This window comes from Marmota marmota, unplaced genomic scaffold (genome assembly GCF_001458135.2).
Source record: "Marmota marmota marmota unplaced genomic scaffold, marMar, whole genome shotgun sequence".
Taxonomy (NCBI): Eukaryota; Metazoa; Chordata; class Mammalia; order Rodentia; family Sciuridae; genus Marmota; species Marmota marmota.
Window position 1 is genome coordinate 13795245 of NW_025999869.1, and position 21561 is coordinate 13816805.

At 39.0% G+C, this 21561-nt stretch overlaps 1 protein-coding gene and 1 non-coding gene across 4 annotated transcripts in view; both read right to left on the reverse strand.

The window, feature by feature from the left end:
• Window positions 1–12944, reverse strand: part of Ttc1 (tetratricopeptide repeat domain 1) — a 49372-nt gene extending 36428 nt beyond the window's left edge. The window contains exons 1-2 of one of the 3 annotated variants that reach the window (XM_048816217.1): window positions 12835–12944; window positions 10997–11361 (exon numbers count right to left, since the gene is read on the reverse strand). In XM_048816217.1, coding sequence (XP_048672174.1) covers window positions 10997–11329 — 333 coding nt within the window. In that variant the 5' untranslated portion in view covers window positions 11330–11361; window positions 12835–12944. Of the gene's footprint in view, window positions 1–10996; window positions 11362–12814 lie in introns of all 3 variants that reach the window. The other 2 variants (XM_015492659.2, XM_048816221.1) reach the window with 2 other exon arrangements.
• Window positions 12945–21120: 8176 nt separating this feature from the next.
• Trnaa-cgc lies at window positions 21121–21194 on the reverse strand. The gene has a single exon. It is a non-coding gene; the product is annotated as a tRNA-Ala (tRNA).
• Between the last annotated feature and the right edge of the window lie 367 nt (window positions 21195–21561).

Genomic DNA, 21561 nt, shown 5'->3' on the forward strand with positions numbered 1-21561 from the left:
ATTTAGGTCAGCATTCACAAGATTAACTTGTATTAGGGAGACCTGGAGCTTACAAACATATAAGCCATTTATCATTATTACATAAAAAGTTGCATTAAATGCATTTAAAATAATTTCTGAATTAAGTAATCCCATAGTGAGCACATGTTTAACAGACAAATGGAGGGCCTCATATCACCATGTATGAGGTGGTAGGCCTGCCTCATACCACCAAGTTCATTTCTGTACTATACATTTATTGGTAGCTCTCTGCTTCCCCCTGCAGCTTTCTAAAGTAATTGCTACAAAATAAAACAAGCATCTACCCAGAGATCAATCACATCTGGGTAAAAGGAAGAGTAAAAAAAGTTACATACTTGCTCAAGTGCTGGAAAGTGGAAGCAAATGCAACAGAACTTTCTGCTAGTCCCATCCAGGTGAAATGACAAAGCCACCATGTGGAATGCAAGCACTGAAAGGGCTTAGGGGCACTGGTGCTACAAATTATTCTGAAGGGAATTCTTTTACCATAAAAAAGCAAGAGCTACCATTTTTGTTTTCTTCGAAAGTGGACATTATGTGCTTTACAAATAGAGATCCATTTGTCTTTCCGCAAGTCAATTTTACAGGTCCTCTAGGGAGTCACAAGGAGGATCTTTGACTCTAAGCTATGGATAGAACCTTACACTTATTAAGTCTTATCCTTCTGGGAAAGCAAAACAAAACAAAAAATAAATGACTGCTCTATGAGGAATTAATCTTGGAAATATTTCTGTTTCTTCACACACAATATTGTATTTTCCAAAACTCAGTTTAATAGAAATAAATTACCTACTTCAGTACTCCTTAAATTCTGCCCAACAAATCATTTTTAGACCACGAGAGGGTAAAAGGAAAACCAATTTGGAAAGTCATTCTTCTGATGTTGAGTGCAGTCAATGTGCTGGTTAAGTAGCTCACTCATCTGGCTCTATGTGGCTCTCTGCTTTCTGAAGAACTTGGACATAGTCCTCCCAATATCAAAATTACCTGGGATACTTGCTAACAAAGCATATGTCTGGCTGCTACCTCAGAGGTCTGCAGTGTCAAATACTTCTCAGGGCTTTGCAGAGTTATAAGTTTCCTGTGATTCTTCAGCACCATAAACATTGAGAACCACTGACCTACACAAAGTAATCTTTTTTTTCTCTCCATTTTTTTTTGTTTTAATTAGTTATACATGACAGTACAATGATTTTGACATATCATACATTTGAATCAGATGGGATATAATCTTTCTTAGTAAACAAAGCAAATACTGACTGCCACTCAACATTTATTTATTTTTGCACAGTTTAGGGATTGAACCTAGGGGTGCTCCACCATGAGCTATATCCCCAACCCTTTTTATTCTTCACTGTGGGTTAGGGTCTCACTAAGTTGCTCGCAATCCTCCTGCTCCTGAGTTGCTGACATTACAGGTAAGCTTCACTTTAACCTTTCTACCAGCAAATGATGTAAATATATCCTATTAACTTCCAAATAGTTTAGAACAAGCACCTCTTGTGTTTTAAATTCAGGTCCAAAATCTAAAGTTTCTTATAGTTCTTAAGTTCTAGATCTTTGTGGTTGATGTTGTTTGGGAGTGGTACTAGATATTGAACCCAGAGGTTTTCTACCACTGAACCACATCCCCAGCCCTTTTTAATTCTATATTTTGAGACAGGGCTTCAAACTGTTGATCCTCCTCCCTCAGTTTCCCGAGGGGCTGGCTAAACTTTAGGATTTGATTCAATCACTTGCTGAGGGCACTTATCAAACCCAATAGTGGTTATTTTAAGAAATTAATTAAAATGAAAACTTTAGTTCAAAAGGAAGCCCATTGGAAATGAAAGAGAAGAGAAACATCAAAATCATAAAGGGCTTGCTCATGAAGTTATTACCAGGAATATGCAGGCCACTGCGGAAAAAGTTAATGGAAAATATTCTGGAAGCAAGAGTATTTAACTGAAGACATGTCCCACAGTTCCAACAACATTGGTAAGATTATGAAAATGATATAAAAAGGTGATAAAAACATGGGTATCAAATGATTAAGTAAAGCTGTGCATGCCTATAATCCCCGTTGCTTCAGAGGCTGATGTTGGGAGGATCTTCAGTTTGAAGCCCAGCCTTGCAAGACCCTGTCTTAAAAAAAAAAAGGATTAGGGGCTGGGGATGTGGCTCAAGTGGTAGCGCGCTCGCCTGTCATGCGTGCGGCCCGGGTTCGATCCTCAGCACCACATACAAACAAAGATGTTGTGTCTGCCAATAACTAACTAAATAAATAAATATTAAAAAAAAAAAGGATTAAGTAATGTGGAATCTAAGAAAAATGAGTGGAATGGGAGAAAAGACTGAAATGTAATGGTTCTGAGTTAAAGACAAAGAATAATCCTTTACCACTGTAACCCTACAGTTACCGAAGCCAAGGAACCATCCATATTTTTCACTTCATTCAACTGAATCCCATAATATGTCAACTCTACATCCAAAATACATGCTGAAATTATTAACTTCTTTTCAGATCCACAGTTCAAGCTACTATCATCTTGGCCTGGGGTACTGCATTAGGCCTAATTGGTTCCAAATGCTCACTCATAACCTTCTTCAATCCCTCCATTCTCTGAAGAAGAACCACAATGTTCTTAAGTTGGGCACGCTGGTGGGGGCCTGTAGTCCCAGCTACTTGAGTAGCTGCCTTTTCTCTGGCTTTAAAATCACCCACGTTTCCTACTGCCCTTGAAATAAACTTCATATTTCTTACCATGACATAAGCATGAAGTGCTCCACAGTTAGACCCTTGCTCACTTCATTACCCCACTCTCTTCCTTAAATCACTATAATCTAGCCATTGGTCCTTTCTTTCCTTGAACATGCCAAGAGCACACCTAGCTGGTTGCTACTTTACAGCCTTTATACTAACTGCTACATTTGTCTGGAAGATCCCTCAGATTATCACACACTTGACTCCCTGCCACCCCCCGCTTCCAAGTCTCTGCTGAAATGCCACCTTCCCAGAGGATAACCTGACCAGCCAATGTAAAGCAGTCTTATTCCATTCAAGCTGCTACAACAAAATACCACAGACTAGGTAATTGATAAATAATAGAAGTTTATTTTTCACATTTTTAAAGGCTGTGAATTCCAAGATCCAGGCACAAGAAGATGCCTTCTTGACAAGTTCTCACATGGATAAAGGGATGAACCACAATACCCTCACATGGCAAAAGGAGACAGGAAAGGTCAAATGAGCTCCTTAAAGCCCTTCTATAAGGATACTAATCCCATTTATGTATGCAGCCCTCATGACCTAATCATGATCTAACAGGCCCATCTCTTTTTTTCTTTTCCTTTTTTGAGGTACTAGGGATTCAACCCAGGGGTGTTATACCACTGAGTTACATCTTCAGCCCTTTTTATCATTTTTATTTTGAGGCAGGGTCTTGCTAATCACTCAGGCTGGCCTAGAACTTGTGGTCCTCCTGCTTGAGTCTCCCAAGTAGCTGGGATTTCAGACATGTCCACCACATCTAGCCGAGGCCCCCAAACTCAATATTAGGATCAAGGGTCAACAGAATTTTGGAAGGGCAGAAACATTCAGACCACAGTCCCATCCTTTCAATTCCCACCCCTGTATCACTTCATCTTAACCTCACTCCCGGCTTTGGTAATTCCCAGCTGGAATAAACCTAAGAAAGAACTGAAACTACTGCATCCCTAGGACCTAAAACAATGCCTGGCATGTGGAAGAAGTGCACGTCTTTCTTGAATAAATGAGTGAAATAAAAATCTCTACCTTATAAGGCCAATTATCAGTCCTCACAGGGAAGAAAATGATAGTATTTATTCAATAGCCATTTAATGAAGGCTCCAATGACAGTGGTCCTCAAACTTCATGTGAATTACCCAGGAAATTTATACATGAAGCCTAAGAAACTATATTATGACAAATACCCCATAAAAGGTGATTTTCTTTGATCAATACCACAACACTGCAGTATGCTACAGGCCTTTCTTAATACTGTAAGCATCTGTTATGGTCTGAATGCGTCCCTCCAAAAGTCATGTTGAAACCTAATCCCCACTTCAGTGATATTCAAAGATGGGGCCATTGAGAAGTATGGATAAGTGATAGTTCTACCTTCATGAGTGGGATTGGTGCCCTTAAAAGAGCTGCCTTGTCCCTTTTGTCATGGGAAAACAAAGAAGGCACCATCTATGAGAAACAGATCTCACCAGACACAGAATCTGTGTCTTGAACTTGGACCTCCCAGCCGCCAACTGTTTGCAGTAAATTTCTATGGTTTATAAAGTAGTTGGTCTGAAGACTTTGTTATGGCAGTCCAAACAGACTAAGACAGCATCTTTATGTCATATTATAATTATTATAGCAATAGTTTTCATCTGCTGCCTAATCTGTTCTTCACCTCAGCCAATCCTTTCACTATCACTACTTTGCTTATCTAGTACATTTAAAAATGTTAGCTAAAATCCCATTTCGGTGGGCAGTCATGCCTACATTTAGGTTTTCACAAACATTTAAGATTTGCTGCAGTACTGTGTGTACTGTTCTCTCTCAATAAAAAATTTTGCCTGTTTTTTTTTTTTTTTTTTTAAACCAAATCTTAACTGCCTTCCTCTTCCATTACTCTTTGATTTATAAATTCTGTTAAGAAGTCACACTCCACTGAAGCAGAAATTATCTTCTTAACCACAGGACAAGTTAGCTTGATTAACAGACCATGTTTACTGATACTTGACTATGCCCAAAGAGAAACTTTGTATGACGAGTATCACTTATCAAAAATGTTTTAATCACTTTCTCAGATTTTGGAATATTTGCATAGACTTTACTGGTTGAACATCCCTAATCTGAAAATGCAGAATTTTTTGAGCATTGACATGACACTCAGTTTCAGATTTAAGTCTGACCCTCAGGGTGCATGCCTATAATCCTATCGTTTGAGGTCTTACGGCTGAGGCATGAGGATTGCCAAGTTTGAGGCCGGTCTCTGCCTCAAAAATAAAAAATTTAAAAAATGAGCTTAGGATATAGCTCATGGTAAAATACTCCAGGTTCAATCCTCAGTACTGCAAATAAATACATAAATTAATTAAATAACCTAAAATAAATAAAAAGGGCTAGGGATGTAACTCAGTGGTAGAGCCTCCTTAGGTTAGCCCCCCCACCAAAAAAAAGAAAAAAAGAAAGCTTCAGAGTGTGGATTTTCAGATCAAGGATATACAACCTGCAGAGACAGAGAGAGAGAGAGAGAGAGTGTGTGTGTGTGTGTGTGTGTTTGTGTGTATTCCATACAGGGCAGCATTTATTTCCTAAAGGACCAAAGAGGTTATTTCACATGGTGTTGGTAGAACATACACTTTGGTTGTAAAGAATCAATTATTATTTCTTTATATTCTCAAAATAAAATAGCATTTTTGTTGTTAATGATTATATGTGTAATTTGTACTTACTGTAAAAAAGCAAATATTACAAAAATACGTTAAATACAAGTGAAAATTTGCTAATCATCAAATCCCTCAAAGCTACTTCCTCCTTATACTTTAGTGTATATCCTTTAATACTTTCATATATAAACATATTTTCATATAGGTTTTTAACTTAGGATGTATCAGCACTGTTGTATGACCTGCTCAATGCATTTAGCATTACAAGTATCCTTCCGTGTCAATACCTATTATTTAGTTTTCTCCCTCCACCACCTTTTTTTCCAGTGCAAAGATCAAACCCAGTGCCTCAGGCACAATAGGCAAATGCACTACTGTGAGCTACATCTCCTATTCCTTATCTTTTTTAACAACCGAATTCTATAAACATGAAAAAATTTTTTTAAATGATACTCTGGGAAAAACAGTTTCTCTCCTACTATATATTCTCATGATACTTCTGACGCCAAATGTGAGGATTCTTCCACACCAAGCAGTTTTCTAGCAGACCACAAGGGGGTGTCCTATAATTTCTATAATTTAATTCAGAGTCCACAGGCTAAAAACTTGGTTTACTAGACTGTCTTAGTTCAGACACCAAACAGAAGTTTTAAGTTGTATCCTGTGCTTCTAATGACCAGTTCATACTACCCACCACCTAGTGTTTGATTATTTACTAAGATGGTTCACAAAACTCAGAAACACTTTACTTCCATTTACCAGTTTTTTATAAAAAAATATTACAAAGGATACATATGAACAGTCAGGTGCACATGGTATGTCTGAAATGCATGTGGTAAAGTCTGGGAGGAGAGGGGCTGAACATCTATGTCCTCTGTAAGCACCACCTTCGTAGTACCTATGGGGTCAGCAACCTGGACGCTTATCAAATCTCATTCAAAAATTTTTATAGAGCTTAATCTCCAGCACCTGCCTCTTCTCCTTTTCTGAAGTTTGGTTGGTGGGGCTAAAAAGGTCCATTCCTCTAATCCCTCTGTCTTTTGGGTGACTAACCCCATCTTGAGCCAATCATCTAGATATTCATCCTAAATTACCTAATTAGCATAAAATCATGTGTTATCAAAAGGCACTCATCATAAACAACCATTAGGAAATTCCAAGGGTTTTAGGGGTCAGTGATGGGAACCAGAGACAAAGACCAAATACAACTACAAATACCCTCTATTCAACATTTTCTAGCTTTCCAAGTTATATATGATGCTGCAATACATCTTTATATCTGTACATACATTTCTACACATTTCTAATGATTTCCTTAAAATAAATGTCTAGAAGAGAATCAGGGGTTTAAAGGTGTGCTGTCCAAAATGGTATATACGAGCCACATGACTATGTAAATAAATGTAAAATAAAGTTAAATTTAATGTCTCATCTGAATCAGTGACACTGTAAGTGATAAGCAGCCAGATGTAGCCAGTGGCTACCATATTGGAGAGTACAGTTATAAAACACTGCTATCATTTCATAACGTTCTATTAACAGCCCTGGTCTAAAGAAGTGTTCATATTAATAAATAAATATATGTACTTTTTCGGTACTAGGAATTGAACTTGATTGCTTTTAACCACTGAGCTACATCCCCAGCCCTTTTTAATTTTGACAGAGGGTCTCACTAGGTTGCCTTGGCTGGCATTGAACTTATGATCCTCTTGCCTCAGAACCACTGTGCCTATGTTTATATTAAAAATTTGATATCTGTATCTCATAGAATTTATGTTGCAACTTAAATTCCCAATATTAGTACATGAATTTGTGTCATCTTCTCAACATCAGATCAATGTTTGATATGAGAGATGAGACACAGTGTTTTAATTTGCATTCTTAAATTATTAGTGAGGCTGAAAGTCCACATTTTTTTGGCCATTTGTGTTTCATTTGCTGTTGCTGTTGAACTACATGAGCTCTGTAAAATCAAGTGTAATATACTCCTATTCCAATGGGAGTAAATAAATGTAAAAACCAAACCGTATATGAAATGGAGATATTTCTTCATCTGTTTTGCTGATTGATGATGACATTTCACAGAGATATTTAACAAACTAGTATAAAAATAGCGCACGGACTATACCACAATTAGTTAAAGGCAGACTTCTGTCTCATAGGTTGTTTCCTTAGAGTTAATGGATTAAATTTCTAAAAATAACAGGACTCTCATTGCAGTATGTTATTGCTAAGATCTTCTTACAAATAGGTTATAAAAGCATTTAAGTTTATATAAAAAATGTAAAACACAAAATGTTCAAATTAAAAAAATGAATACATACATACATATTTCACACACCCAAATGAAAGTATAGAATAGGAAAAAAAATCACTTACGGGATAAGAATCAGAACAATGGTTCCCGAGTTGGTAGGAGAGGATTGACTAAAAAGTACACATAGGGAGCTTCAGATACGATGGAACTATTCTACATCTTGACAGAGCTATGAACTATAGAAGTGTACACATTCGTCAAAATTCATTAAATTTTACATATCAGAACTAATATACTTTCCCACTCCATTTAAATTAAATGCTAATTTTTAATGAGAAGAAAAACAGTTACAACTACTATGGAAATCAGCATGGAGGTTCTTCAAAAGCCTAGGAATGAAACCACCATATGACCCAGCTATACCACTCCTTGGTATTCATCCTAAAGAATTATTAAAGTCACAATACTATAATGATACAAACATATTCATGTTTATAGCAGCACAATAGCCAAACTATGGAACCAGCCTAGGTGTCCATCAACGGATGAATGGATAAAGAAAATGTGTTATAAATACACAATGGAGTTGTAGTCAGTCAAAAAGAAAATGAAATTTTGCAGGAAAATGTCATTTGCAGAAAATGGATGGAACTTGAGAGCATTAGGTTAAGCAAAATATACAAATTTAGAAGGTCAAGGGTCACATTTTCTCACATATGGAAGCTAGAGAGGAAAAAGGAAAAAGAGAGATGGGGAGGGGACTCATGAAAATTGAAGGGTGATCCATCAAGTAAAGGAACTGGGGGGAGGGAGGAGGGAAAGGAAAGGGAAAATACTGGAGAATGATACTGGCCAAATTATACTGCTATATATTGTGGGCATGTATGAATATGTGACAACAGATCCCATCATTATGTACAAATACAAGGTACCAATTTTAAAAAGTGGGGGGAAAAAAGCAACAAAAAAGAGGAAACAAAGTGAAAAGCTGTATACTACTTAAAATATTAAGTTTATAAATAATTTATAAACAACTATCTTAAAAATATGTATAAAGCTCGGTTTGGGGGTCTGTGGCTATGGCTCAACAGTAGTGCACTTGCCTGGCAAGTGTGAGGCACTGGGTTCAATTCTCAGCACCACATATAAATAAATAAAATAAAGGTCTATCAACAACTTAAAAAAAAAAAAAACACTACAAAACTAGTAAAACTTTCCATTTGGAAGAATTCATTAAAAAAAAAAAAAAAAAAAGCTGGGTGGGGTGGCTTACACCTGCAATCCCAAATAAGAAGGCTAAGACAGGAGGATCATAAGTTAAAAGCTAGCCTCAGCAACTTAGCAAAACACTGTCTCAAAACAAAAAACAAAAAGGGCTGGAGATGGTAGTGCAGTAGTAAAGAGCCCCTGTGTTAAATCTCTAGTACCAGTAAACAAACAAACAAATAAATAAAATTGTAGAACCTTAAGAGTATGAGATGATGGGAGCCAAATCACTCAACTGTCAAATCTAGATGGCACTAGAAAATTCACTATCATGCCAGGGCAACATATATTAAAGTGTCAAAATAGCATTGCTAACTTCAGAAGAAAAAAAAATTTAATCAATGCTTCTACAAAGCCTATATCAATGCTTTCTGGAAAATCTACTTTCTGGGAAAGCATTTCTCTAATGCTGGGCTTAATTTTATTTTCTGAGACATATGTGTTGAGGTAGTTGTTGAACTTTGTTCATTTTTGCCTTATAAGCCTCCTCTTTTGGTTGTACACATTTGCTCAAAAGCTAACACTTTCACGTTAAAACCAACTGATTTGATAATGGAAAGTGTCTAAGGAAAGAAACAGAGAAGAATGCTTCTCCCCATCCGGCGCTGCCCACCCACCCCCTATGTTACAATGCACATTTATTATCTCTACCCATTTCCAACTTATCATTTTACTCGAACCTGTTCAGTGAGCAAGCTCTGGAGCAGCATAAACTATAATCTCATTCAAGTTCTTTGTAGACATGCTCAGATATTATGGTAACTTTTCAGACAAGTTTGCCTGTGAGATCAGAGAGGAGGATATGTGGAGGACACCAAGACTTTTGTTCCCAAAAGATCAAGTTTACTCAGTAAAGAATATGGCCCAGGGAAGGAAAGAAGCAGAACCATGTACATTTAGCTAATGTATCTACTTTAAAGGAAGATCATTATTTTTGTTATTAAATTTATATTATACTTTGGAATTTGAATCAAACAGATTTGGGTTTGAGAATCAGTTCTGCCACTTATTAAGTGTATGATCCTGGGGAAGTTATTTTACCACTGTAAATTTTGTTTCCTGTTGGGGAATAGTAATATTTCAAAGGTATGTGGTACAGATTAAATTAAAACACAAGTGGCCAGGCATGGGAATGCAAACCTGTAATCGAAGGGACCGAGAAAGCTGAGGTAGGAGGATCACAAGTTTGAGGTCAGCCTCAGGAACTTAGCGAGACACTGCCTCAAAATAAAAAAAATAAAAAGGAGTAGGGATAGAGCTCAGTGGTAAAGCAGCACTGGGCTCAATCCCCAGTACCAAAAACAAACAAACAAACAAACAAAAAACCCTGAGAAACATTTTCAGTACAATGGCTGGCACACTGAAGGTGTTCAACAAATGATAGCTACTACCATAACAATGTTGTTCCCTGAGATCTAGTCACTGTCCTCTAGAATCAAAATACAACCAAGATTTTCAGGCAGTCGTATTTTCCTAGAGAGGAGGAGAATGATCAACATAAGGATATCATAAACAAAAAATATTCACTACAGAAATGTAAGCAGCCAACCTTAGAAAAGAGCATAAAAAAGCTAAAATATGTGCATACATGGTAGAAAATAATACTAGAAAACAGAATCCTGAAGTAAGAAATAAGGAACTGCAAGTTTGAAGGGGGAAAAAAAAGGAATTTTCTTTGCTAAGTAAACACATACGATGCATCTTTACTATGCTACTGATTTATTTCATATCTATTACTACTGAAGTAATAAGGACACAAAAGGGCAAGACATCCTTTACACACATGGAGTGGTCTATTTTACAGTAACAACCTCATTTACTCTTTTTATTCTGGTACTGGGATTGAATCCAGGGATACTCTACTGCTGAGCTATATCCTCAGATCTTTAATTTATTTTGAGACAGAGTTTTGCTATGTTGCTGAGGCTGGCCTTGGACTTACTATCCTCTTGCTTCAGACTCCCAAGTTGCTAGGATGAAAGGTTGTTACTATCATTTCCAGCTACATTTACTCATTTTTAAAAAGCAGTTTGAGCCAAGTATGTAAAATCAACAGATATTTACCTGTTTCTCTTCATCTGGCATGTTTTTTTCCAGTTCTATTAGGTATTCTTCATCTAGTTCAGAGGAATTCACACCATCATCAGCTTTGCTCTCAGCCTTATCCATTCCTGGTTCCTCCTCCTCGAATGAGGCACTGCAGTCATGAAAATACTCCTCTTCTCCCTGGTCATCCTGGGGATGGGCCTTGTCATCCTTCGGCAGCTTGCTCTGGGAATGCTCATCTTTGGGATCAGGAACTGCAGGGCTTGCACTCTCTGCTTCTTGGGGATCTGTAACCTTCAAACCATTGAACAGATCCTCTGGAACCTTACAGTTCTCTGACTTCTCCTCCATGCTGAATTCAGAGAGGGAGGGAGGCTGAAACTCTGGGAAAGAAAATGCTTCTGTTATGTAATGATGTTTATATTCTAAAATATAATAATTCTGCCTTTCACACTTAAACAAACCTTTGCAACAAACCCCAAAACACATCCAAACTTCCTTTCATTGTTCCTTTCACATTATTCAAAAGTAGATTATGGTGGCCTATCTGTAATCCCACCAATTTGGGAGGCTGAGGCAGGTGGATGGAAAGTTCAAGACCAGCCTCAGCAATTTAGTGAGACCCTCTGCAACTTAGCAAGACCTTATCTCAAAATAAAAAAAAAAAAAAAATAGAAAGAACTGGGGCTAGAGCTCAGTGGTAACTCTCCCCCCTACAAAAAAGTTAACATGAACTTAAATAATGCCAAATATTATTTTAACTGAATTACTTTTCCTTGTCAAATTTGGTATCAGAACTACTTATAAGCACCAAGAGACCAAACTCCCCACTCCCACTCTGGCAACACCCCTGCAAGTTGGGAATCCAACCCTAAGGCCTCACTGCTAATGAGGACATGCTCAGCTCCTAACAAGAGATGGATATTAAGGTGACTCTCCCACGTTCCCCGCTGGCATTTTGCAGGCGTAGTTTAAAAAAAAAAAAAAAAAAAGAAGTAGCTATAACATTGGCAAGAAAAACGAAGGCCCAGGACCTGGCTTGCTACCAGTGAACTACATTCCCATCCCTTTTTATTGAGACAGGGTTTCATTAAGTTGCTGAGGCTAGCCTAGAACTTAACGATCTTCTGCCTCAGCATCCCAAGTGTAAGGCCTTCATTTTTATTCAGCGAATGAGAAAGACACGAATAAGAAACCACGGTCTGTCTTTGCCAGCAACACTACCAGAATCCCAAGAATAAGCGTCTGGTGGAGCTAAAATGGAATCCGTGCCCAAACCACGATCAGTAACCAAAATGCACGTGATAAGCACACCTAGCTAATACTAGGAAGCGAGACTAGGAGCAGCGGGTCCTTAAGAGGATCCTCGTAGGCATCAAAATCAGGCTCTTAGAGGGGTAGTTCTCAACCCTCACTGCGTAATGACACTCGGAATGATTTAGAAGTCTTTTCTCCAGACCCTGCTTAGATTCTGATTTCTTGGTATGGAGTCGCGCCGGGGTGTCTGAGTTTAAAAAATGTTAAAAGTATACTAGGTGCAGCCACTGAAGAACCACTGCTCTAGAAGCTGAGTCAGACCGTCAGGAGTCCCGCCCTCTGGTCGCAGCAAAAATCACGCCAATGACCCTCGTGTCGCGACAAAGAGTCCGAATCCACCCCAGCTCGTTCCACGAAAACTTAATTAAAACACCAAGATAAGTAAAAGACAGATTTCGCCTCCAGAGCCAAGTCCTGTTTCTCCCCGCTCCCAGGTCAAGCAGAAGAACGCAGATTTCAGGGTTATGAAAGTGCCACCCTGCCCTGCCCACCAGATTATCCCCTAGCCCCGTTTCGCACCGTCACGCCGCCAGACCCACCAGCTACTCACAGCCTCACAGATCCTCCGCACTCTACCTAGCCAGTCTCCGAGACCTTCTACTTCCGCTCAGTCAGGTGCACTTCCGTCGGCGCCGACCAATGGCGTCGCCCTTAGCAAAGTATTCTGGGAAATGTAGTGGCAGCTTCTTGGGGGAAAGGTGTTAAGTCACTGCGTGACTTCATATTACGGACCAAAAGTATGAAAGGCGGCTGCCATCTTGGGTTACGGAAAAACTCCAAGTTATTCTTAGCAGGAAAGAGGAAAAAATTTTAGAAAGAAAAAATCTGACCAGGCGTGGTGGCTAACGCTTGTACTTATAGCTGCTTGGGAGGCTGAAGCAGTTCAAAGCCAGCCTCAGCAAAAAGCCAGGCGCTAAGCAACTCAGTGAGACCCTGTCTCTAAATAAAATACAAAATAAGGCTGGGGGTGTGGCTCAGTGGTACAGTGCTCCTGAGTTCAATCCCGGGTACTTGCCTCCACCCAAGAAAAAAATCTGTCCCCCATTCAAACCAGCCTCAGCAATTTAGAAAGGCCCTATGCAATGTGGGAGACCTTGTCTCAAAACAGATTTTAAAAAAGGGCTGGGGATTCTATCCCTAGTACCGAAAAAAAAAAAAAAAAGTCCTTGTTTATTTTACTCTTTCAATGTATAGAAGAATCTGGAAACAAACCTTATAGGAAGTTTTCTCCCCAATGCCTTTCAAAGGGTCCATTGCGAGGTAACAGTTTTCATGATGATGCTAGGTTGTAATTTTCGTTTTTCACATTAATTTTCTTTTGAATGTACAGTGTAGCTTTCCAGAGGCTGTGTGTCATGGGATAGTACAACAGATCAAATGCAAAGGAGACATGAGATTCTAGTTGTCCTCTATTAGCCAAAGATTTCTCAGAATTTAAAACAATGCCACTCTTCTCACTGGATATTTTTTTTTAAGTCATTATTTAAAAATATAAACATTACCTATAAAATATTATTTATGTTAGTATATAATGGGTGTATTCTTACCATAAATGACTAAATAAATAAATATTTAAATTTTTCAAATATAATTTTAATATGGTAAATATTAATAGGTATAACCGGCCTGGCGAGGTGGTGCATACCTGTAATTCTAGGGACTCAGGAGTCTGAGGCCGGAGGATGGCGAGTTTATAGCCAGCCCCAGCAAAAGCCAGGTGCCAGCAACTCAGTATTTTACAGAAAACACAAAAAAGGTCTGAGGATGTGGTGCAGTGGTCAAGTGAGCCTGGATTTGATCCCCAGTACCACCCACCCGTCCCCCCCCCCCCCAAAAAAAACAAAACCCAAAACAGAAGAAGATACCCAAGAAAGGTCAAAAAAAGAAAGTCTTTCATGTCCACTATTATGGGTGGACATGTTTTAAGTACTTTTTGTCATCCTAGTATACTTAAAATTTCATTGTATGTAGGTCCCCCCCCCCTTGGAATTCATTAATTGTTTGCTTTGGACATTTGGAAAGATCTTTAATAAAATTGATTTTACTTTTGAAAAAAAAATACTATTGCTTTTAATTTTTCCCAGTTCCGATCTTCGAATTGAGATTTGAGATAGGAGACACAATCAAGAGTTAACATTCTACAAATTTAAATTTCTAATTTTCTGTTTTCCCTTAGATTAGCATGACCAATAGAAAATAATACGAGCCACACATGTAATTTAAAAACTTCTAGTAGCAGCATTAAAAATAAGTAAAAGAAGTTAAATTAATTTAATAACATTATTAAATAAAATTTGTAACACTTTATTTAAACACGTGTAAATAATATAAAATTATTATTATTATCATTATTTTTTAGTATTAGGGATTCAACCCAGGGCTACTTTACCGCTGAGCTATAGCCTTTCTTATGTTCTATCTTAAGACAGTGTCTCTCTAAATTGCTGAGGCTGGCCTTGAACTTGCAATCCTCTTGCTTCAGTCACACATGTAGCTGGGATTACAGGCATATGTCACCATGCCTGGGATTATTACAAAAATTATTAACAAGTTATTTTATGGGTTTTTTTTATTTATACTAAGTCCTTGAGATAATGTATTTTATTGTTATGGTATATCTCAATTTGAACATAAAATTTTCATAAAAATACTTGAGTTTGTATTCGTATTTAATGAAATTTGCAGTTAAAAAAGTAGATTCATGGAAACAAAATTTTTTTAACTATACTTCCCAATAACTTAAACTTTAGATTTTAAATTTAATGAATAAAAATTACATAAAATGAGAAACTCAACACCTTGGTTGAATTAAGTAAATTTCGAATGTGCAGTTGTCCCAAATGGCTATTGGCTGCTCCTGACTCATTCACGAGAGGTTTAGATTTTCCAGAACAACAAATATTCATAGACAATTTGTGTGTGTGTTGGGGGGCAGTACTGGAGACTGGACCCAGGAGTTTTTTTTTAAACTCTATTTTATTTTGACACAAGTTCTTGATAAATTGCCAAGGTTGGCCAAGAACTTCTGATCCTCTTTATAATGCCTCCTGGGTGGCTGGAATTATAGGCATGCACCACCATGATTGGCTCATAGAGAACCTACACGTGGCAGGGGCTGTGCTCATTATTTTACATTAAAATTTTTTTTCTTTTGGTTAGACAGCATGACTTTATTTTATTTGTTTATTTTTATGTGGTGCTGAGGATCAAACAGGTGCAAGGCAAGTGCTCTGCCACTTAGCTATACCCCCTACCCTATTTTACATTTTTATTTATTTTTATTTTTATTTTTTTTTTAGAGAGAGAATTTTAATATTTATTTTTTAGTTTTCGGCGGACACAACATCTTTGTTTGTATGTGGTGCTGAGGATCAAACCCGGGCCTCACGCATGCCAGGTGAGCGCGCTACCACTTGAGCCACATCCCCAGCCCTATTTTACATTTTTAATTGTAGGTAATCCTTAAAATAACTTTAGTCTCCTTATTTATTTATGAATGTATTTATTTAGTACTGGGGATTGAACCTAGGGGTGCTTTACCACTGAGCTATAGCCATAGTTGTTTTTCCTTTTCTTTTTAAAATTTGAGACAGGGTTTAAGTTGCTGAAGGCCTTGCTAAATAGCTGAGGCTGGCCTTGAACTTGTGAACCTCCTGCCTCAGTGTTGAGGGCCACAGCCAAGTCGGGATGACGCATGGCATTTTTGCCAGAAGTAGTGGTTGAGAGATGATGCCAGCGAGCCATTAAGATGATGACTTTTGAGTTCTTTCGGAGTTCCAGTTGAGTTCCCGTTGAGCTCTTGCGGGGATTCCTGAAGAGTTCGAATTGGTTGGGGAAGTGCCGGAGGAGGGATTTCTGGTTGTGGTTCCTGGAGGAGCCGCGTGGCGTTTGGGAGAGTTCCCGGGGAGCGTGTGTGGAGTGTGCTGGTGGAGTTCAGAAATAAAGTTTGTTCCTGCTTGAGTGGCTCGTGATTTGTGCCCAGCCAGACTGCGGCACCTCAGCCTCCTGAGTTGCTGAGACTACAGGGACACACCACTGCACCTGGCATGATTCATGTTTTTGAAGTTTGGTTATGGTGTGGTGAATGGATTATAAAAAAAACAAGGGTGAGGCCTGGGGCTGTAGCTCAGTGGTAGAGCACTTGGCTAGCATGTGTGAGGCACTGGGTTGGAGTCTCAGCACCACATAAAAATAGATAAATAAAATAAAGTCATTATGTCCATCTACAACTAAAAATTTTTTAAAAATTAACATTAAAATAAAAAGAGAAGGGTGAAAGTAAAGAAGCTAAAACTGGGCACGGTGGTTCATGTCTGAGAGCCCAGCTACTCAGGAGGCTTAACAGGAAAAGCCCAGGTCAAGGCCAGCCTGAGCAATTTATGGAGACTATGTCTCAAATAAAAATAAAAAGGGCTGGGGCTGTAGCTCAGCAGTAAAGTATCTTTGTATCACAATTTCCAGTATCACAAAAAGGAAAATAAACACTTGAATCATGTATAATTCTTAATCTTTTTTGTGTGTGTGGTGCTGGGGATTGAACTCAGGACCTTGTGCATATGGGGCAAGCACTCTACCTACTGAGCTATATCTCCAGCCCATAATTCTTAATCATTTTTATTGACACCCCGCCCCCATGAAAATGAAACCTGGAATTCCTTACCAAGGCCATAGGGCCCATGTATCTGGTCCTACCTCATTCTCTGACATCAACAGGTACCACTTTCTCATTTTTACACTGTGCTGCTCTCTGATCCTAAAACACAACAATTCTTTTCCCATCTCCAAGCCTTTGTGCTCCATGTTCCCTCTGTGGGATGCCATTAACAACCCTCCACTGCTTGCTCATTCTCATTCTTCAGGCCTTCCCTCAAGGCCACTGCAGGAGCTGACTCTATTATGTTACCTCCTGTATTGCCTTCCTGTCATTCATCACTATCTGGAATAGTCTTGACTAACTATTTACTTGATTATTATAACTCCCTCTACCAGACTAGCATTTCACAAGGATAGAGAGATCTTGTCTGTCTTATTTGCTGTGAAATCTCTCAATTTCTTTATTTTTACCTGCCTGGCATAATCTAGGCACTTACATATTTGTTTTATAAATGGATGAGACAGATGAGAAGACTGAGGCTCAGGAAGGTTAAAAACTTTCTCCAAGGGTCAAACAGCTAGAACAGAGCAGGGAATGAATGCCTGATCTACCCACAGAATGTATATTCTAAAGGATGAAGAGGCTGGTCAGATATATTATTTCAGAGAGAAGTGGCTTTGAAGATGATTTATATCTATAAAATGTAAATGTGGATGTATATCTGGCAGGAAAACGCTGCAGTTTTTAGCATCAGGAAAATGACTCAGCCTGGTTAATAAAGTCTTTATTGCTCGGGATGGATGGATGAAGGAAACATATGTAATGGAGACTGACAGTCTTGCAGGAAGTCATCCAGAAGGAGGCCAAAACAAGCATCCTGCTCCCATTTGCCCAATTGCCTGATCCCCTTTTGCCCTCAACCTTTTGCATTTGGTCAAGGGAGGATTCAGTGCCTCAGTCACAAATGGGATGCCTTCCCCGGGACACATCCACTGGACCAAACAATTTATTCTAAGTTATATTTCCAACCCTCTCTTCATTATATTAAACACTGATGCTCATTTCAAAGCACAAAGCATTGTGCTCATGATGTACAAACCACTGCAAGTCCAGGCAGGAGGCCAATTTGTGCCCAGTGGGTGACAAGGTCAGGAATCTGAAGAAGGGGACATTTTCTTAGCACCAACTGGATGCCAAGCACAGCGCTGAATACTTTCAATTGTCCTTGTCCTTGCTGAATCCTCCCAGCTCCCCTCCAAGGGGGAGGAAACCATTTCAGCCCAGAAAGGAGACTCATCATCCTCTGTTTAGGTCAGAGCAGAGGTAGTGGACATCCGGGGAGGTGAGCGGTCTACGGATTTCTCAGCAGGAAGCTGAGTCCAGGATTGAGATTTCAGATTGCTTATATACTCAGCCTTACGTTTTTTTTTTAAGTTTTTTTTAAACTTAATTTTATTAGTTCACTTTTTTTTTTAAAAAAAATATGGTCCTAAGGATTGAACCCAGTGCCTCATATGTGCTAGGCAAGCGCTCTACCACTGAGTTACAACCCCAGCTCTCAGGCTTACATTTTAAAGAGGATGCCTGTGATTATCTCTGTCCCCAACTCCCATTATTCTATTTTACGGACCTCTGACATGGATCATGGCTTTTTTTTTTTCAGTTGTAGATGGGTACAATACTTTTTTATTTTGTTTATTTATGAAGTGCTGAGGATCAATCAAACCCAGTGCCCCACACATGTGAGACAAGTGCTCTATCACTGAGCCACAACCCCCACCCATGAATCATGGCACTTTTAAGTATTTTCAATTATTTCTTTCTTCCTCCTCCTCCTCCTCCCCCTCCTTCTCTCCCTTTTCCTCCTCCTCCTCCTCTTCCTCCTCCTCCTCCTCTTCCTCCTCTTTCAGTGCTGGGGATGAAACCCAGGGCCTTGAGCATGCTAGGCAAGCGCTCTAACACCAAGCTGCACCCCCTGCTCTCTTTTACTAATTTCTTGTATGACTTTTCTGGTAAAGAGAAAGTATAACAAAGTTTTAGAGGAAGTGTTGGAAAACTTTTTGTGAAGGGCCAGAAACAGACTGTTGTAGGCTTTGTGGGCCCTATGGTTTCTGATGCAGCTGCTCATCTGCTGTTGGTTATGAGAAAGTAGCCTAGGTATCACAATAATAAATGAGAACAACTGTGTGCCAATAAAACTTTATATACAAAACACAGGCACCAGGCTGGACTTGGGCTGTGGGCTATAGTTTGTTGACCCCTGTTTTAGAGCACAATTATGGCATCAGACTGGCCAAGATTGTGTCTCAGATCAACCCTGACTAGTCCTATTACTTTGACAAGTTCTTTAGCTTCAATGTTTTAGATCCTATAGCTATGTACAGAGACTATAACTGTATTTTCCTCCTAGGGCTACACAGAACCTGTCTTAAAAATTGTAATCTTTGCAACCTTATCCTTTACATGTCTTGAGGTAGGGGCCACATCAGCTGTCTACTTGGTGCCTGGCACAGTGCCTTGGAAAAGGCAGGCAGTCAGGGCTGGGTGTGGTGGCACAACTGTAATATTATCTACTAAAGAGGCTGAGGCAGGACAGTGTATTAAACCCAGGAGTTTGAGGCCAGCCTGGGTAACACAGCAAGACCTTGTCTCCAAAAAAAGTAAGTAGTCAAGAAATATTGTTAACAAATCAGTACATAGATGCATCATTTCTTTTTAGCCCCCAAATAAGAAAACCAGGGTTTGTTTTATGTTGATTAAAAAAATGTATATACAGGCTTTTCTTTTTTAGATGCATAGAAATTTCTCCAAGCCTAACTTTTAGCTGGATTATTTATATGACTCAGAATTCAACTGTGTTAGCTAGCTGTCAATTAATGTAACAAAATTCCTTAGATAATCAACTTATAAAGAAGAAAAGTTTATTTTGGCTTATAGTGAAGGAGGTTGGTTGGTCTCATGGCTTTTGGACCTATGGCGAGGCAGAACTTTATGATAGGATTGCATGATGGAGAAAGCTGCTCACCTTTCGGTATTTGGGAAACAAAGAGACAAGAAGGGCCTGAGATTCAATATCCCCTTCAAGGGCACCCCCCATGACCCAACTTCCTCCCACTAGGCCCAACCTCTTAAAGATTCTAACATCTCCTAATAGCACCACGTGCTCTGGACCAAGCCTATAATAGATGAGCCTCTGGGGACATTTCAGTCCCAACATCGACATTGACATTGCATCTACATCAGACTAAAATTTTTTTGAAGCCAGAAAAAAGGTCAGCTTTCATTGTGCAAACCAAACATATCATTGGGGAAGCTGATCAAAACGCCACCTTCTTTAAGAACCATCTGTTTGACTTCACAGTACCCTGTGACTTTGAGTACAAGACCATGAAAGCACTCAATAGCACTTCTAAGATGATTTGAGGCCATGCCTTAAATATAATTGAACATATAAAATATTTGTGGAGCTTTCTTTTGTATTTTAAAACATTATTTACGTCCATTTTAATAGACTTCATGGATGAGTGAATATTTAATAAGTAGTTACAGATATTTTAAAGGCACAGGTTAGGAAGGAGACAATCCAACTTTTTCGATTTTACTGTCCTGTGTGCAATTATCCCTATGTTTAGAGATTGTAGACAAAATGACCATGATTAATCTGTGGTTTTTCTTTTTCTTTTTTTAAACCATGGTATATTCATCAAGTGTTTCAAAGAAGCTAAGATCTTTGAAGCTCTGGGACCCACTGGTGAAATCTCTGTCTATCCCCTCGTGTTCTTTAGTATTTCAATCTAAGTGTTCTGCTATAGTTTGGATGTCAATCATTCCCCAAAGGTCCATGTGGTAGAAGTTTGCTCCCCAGGTAGTGCTATTGGGAGGTGGTGGAGCCTTTAAGAGGTGGAACCTAGTGTACCAGGGTCTCCAGGTTAGAGGGGCATTCCTTGAAGGGGATAGTGGGACCTCAACCCCTCCCTCTTTCTTTCACTTCCTTTCTACCAGGTGAGTGGTTTATTCCACTGTGCACTCCCCATCTTGTGCTGCCCTGCCACAAGCCCCAAAGAAATGGCCATGTGATCAAAGACTGAGACCCCTAAAGCGATGATCCAAAATAAACCTTTCCTCTTTATAAGTTGATTATCTCAGATAGTCTTTACAGCAATGGGAAACTGACTACACATGTACTTATGGTACATTTTGCTTTTTATTCATTCATTCATTCTTTCTTTATTTGTGGTGCTGGGGATTGAACCCAGGGCCTTGTGCTCGCGAGGCAAACACTCTACCAACTGAGCTATATCCCCAGCCTCCATTTTGACCTTTACTATTGAATTTTACACTAGTTTGATTCCAATGTGGCACTAGAAAACATATGGTTGGAGCAGGACCACTTATGTGGAAATGATAGAAAATCCTCAGCATCTCTGGGAAACACATCTAGAGTTGAATCAGTTAATAAGACTCAGTCCTGTCTTAGTGCTGCTGGGGCTGACCCTGTGTAATGAATATGCATCAGCTCTGCACCTGCATGTCCTTTACATTAGATGACTTTGGTGCCTCTTTTAGATCTGTGCCAGAAAAAGCAAGTATTATTGCCATAATACCTAGGAAAAGACTGAGGAACTCAAGAGCTGAAGGGACTTGTTCCGGATGATAGCTAGTGGGAGAGTTT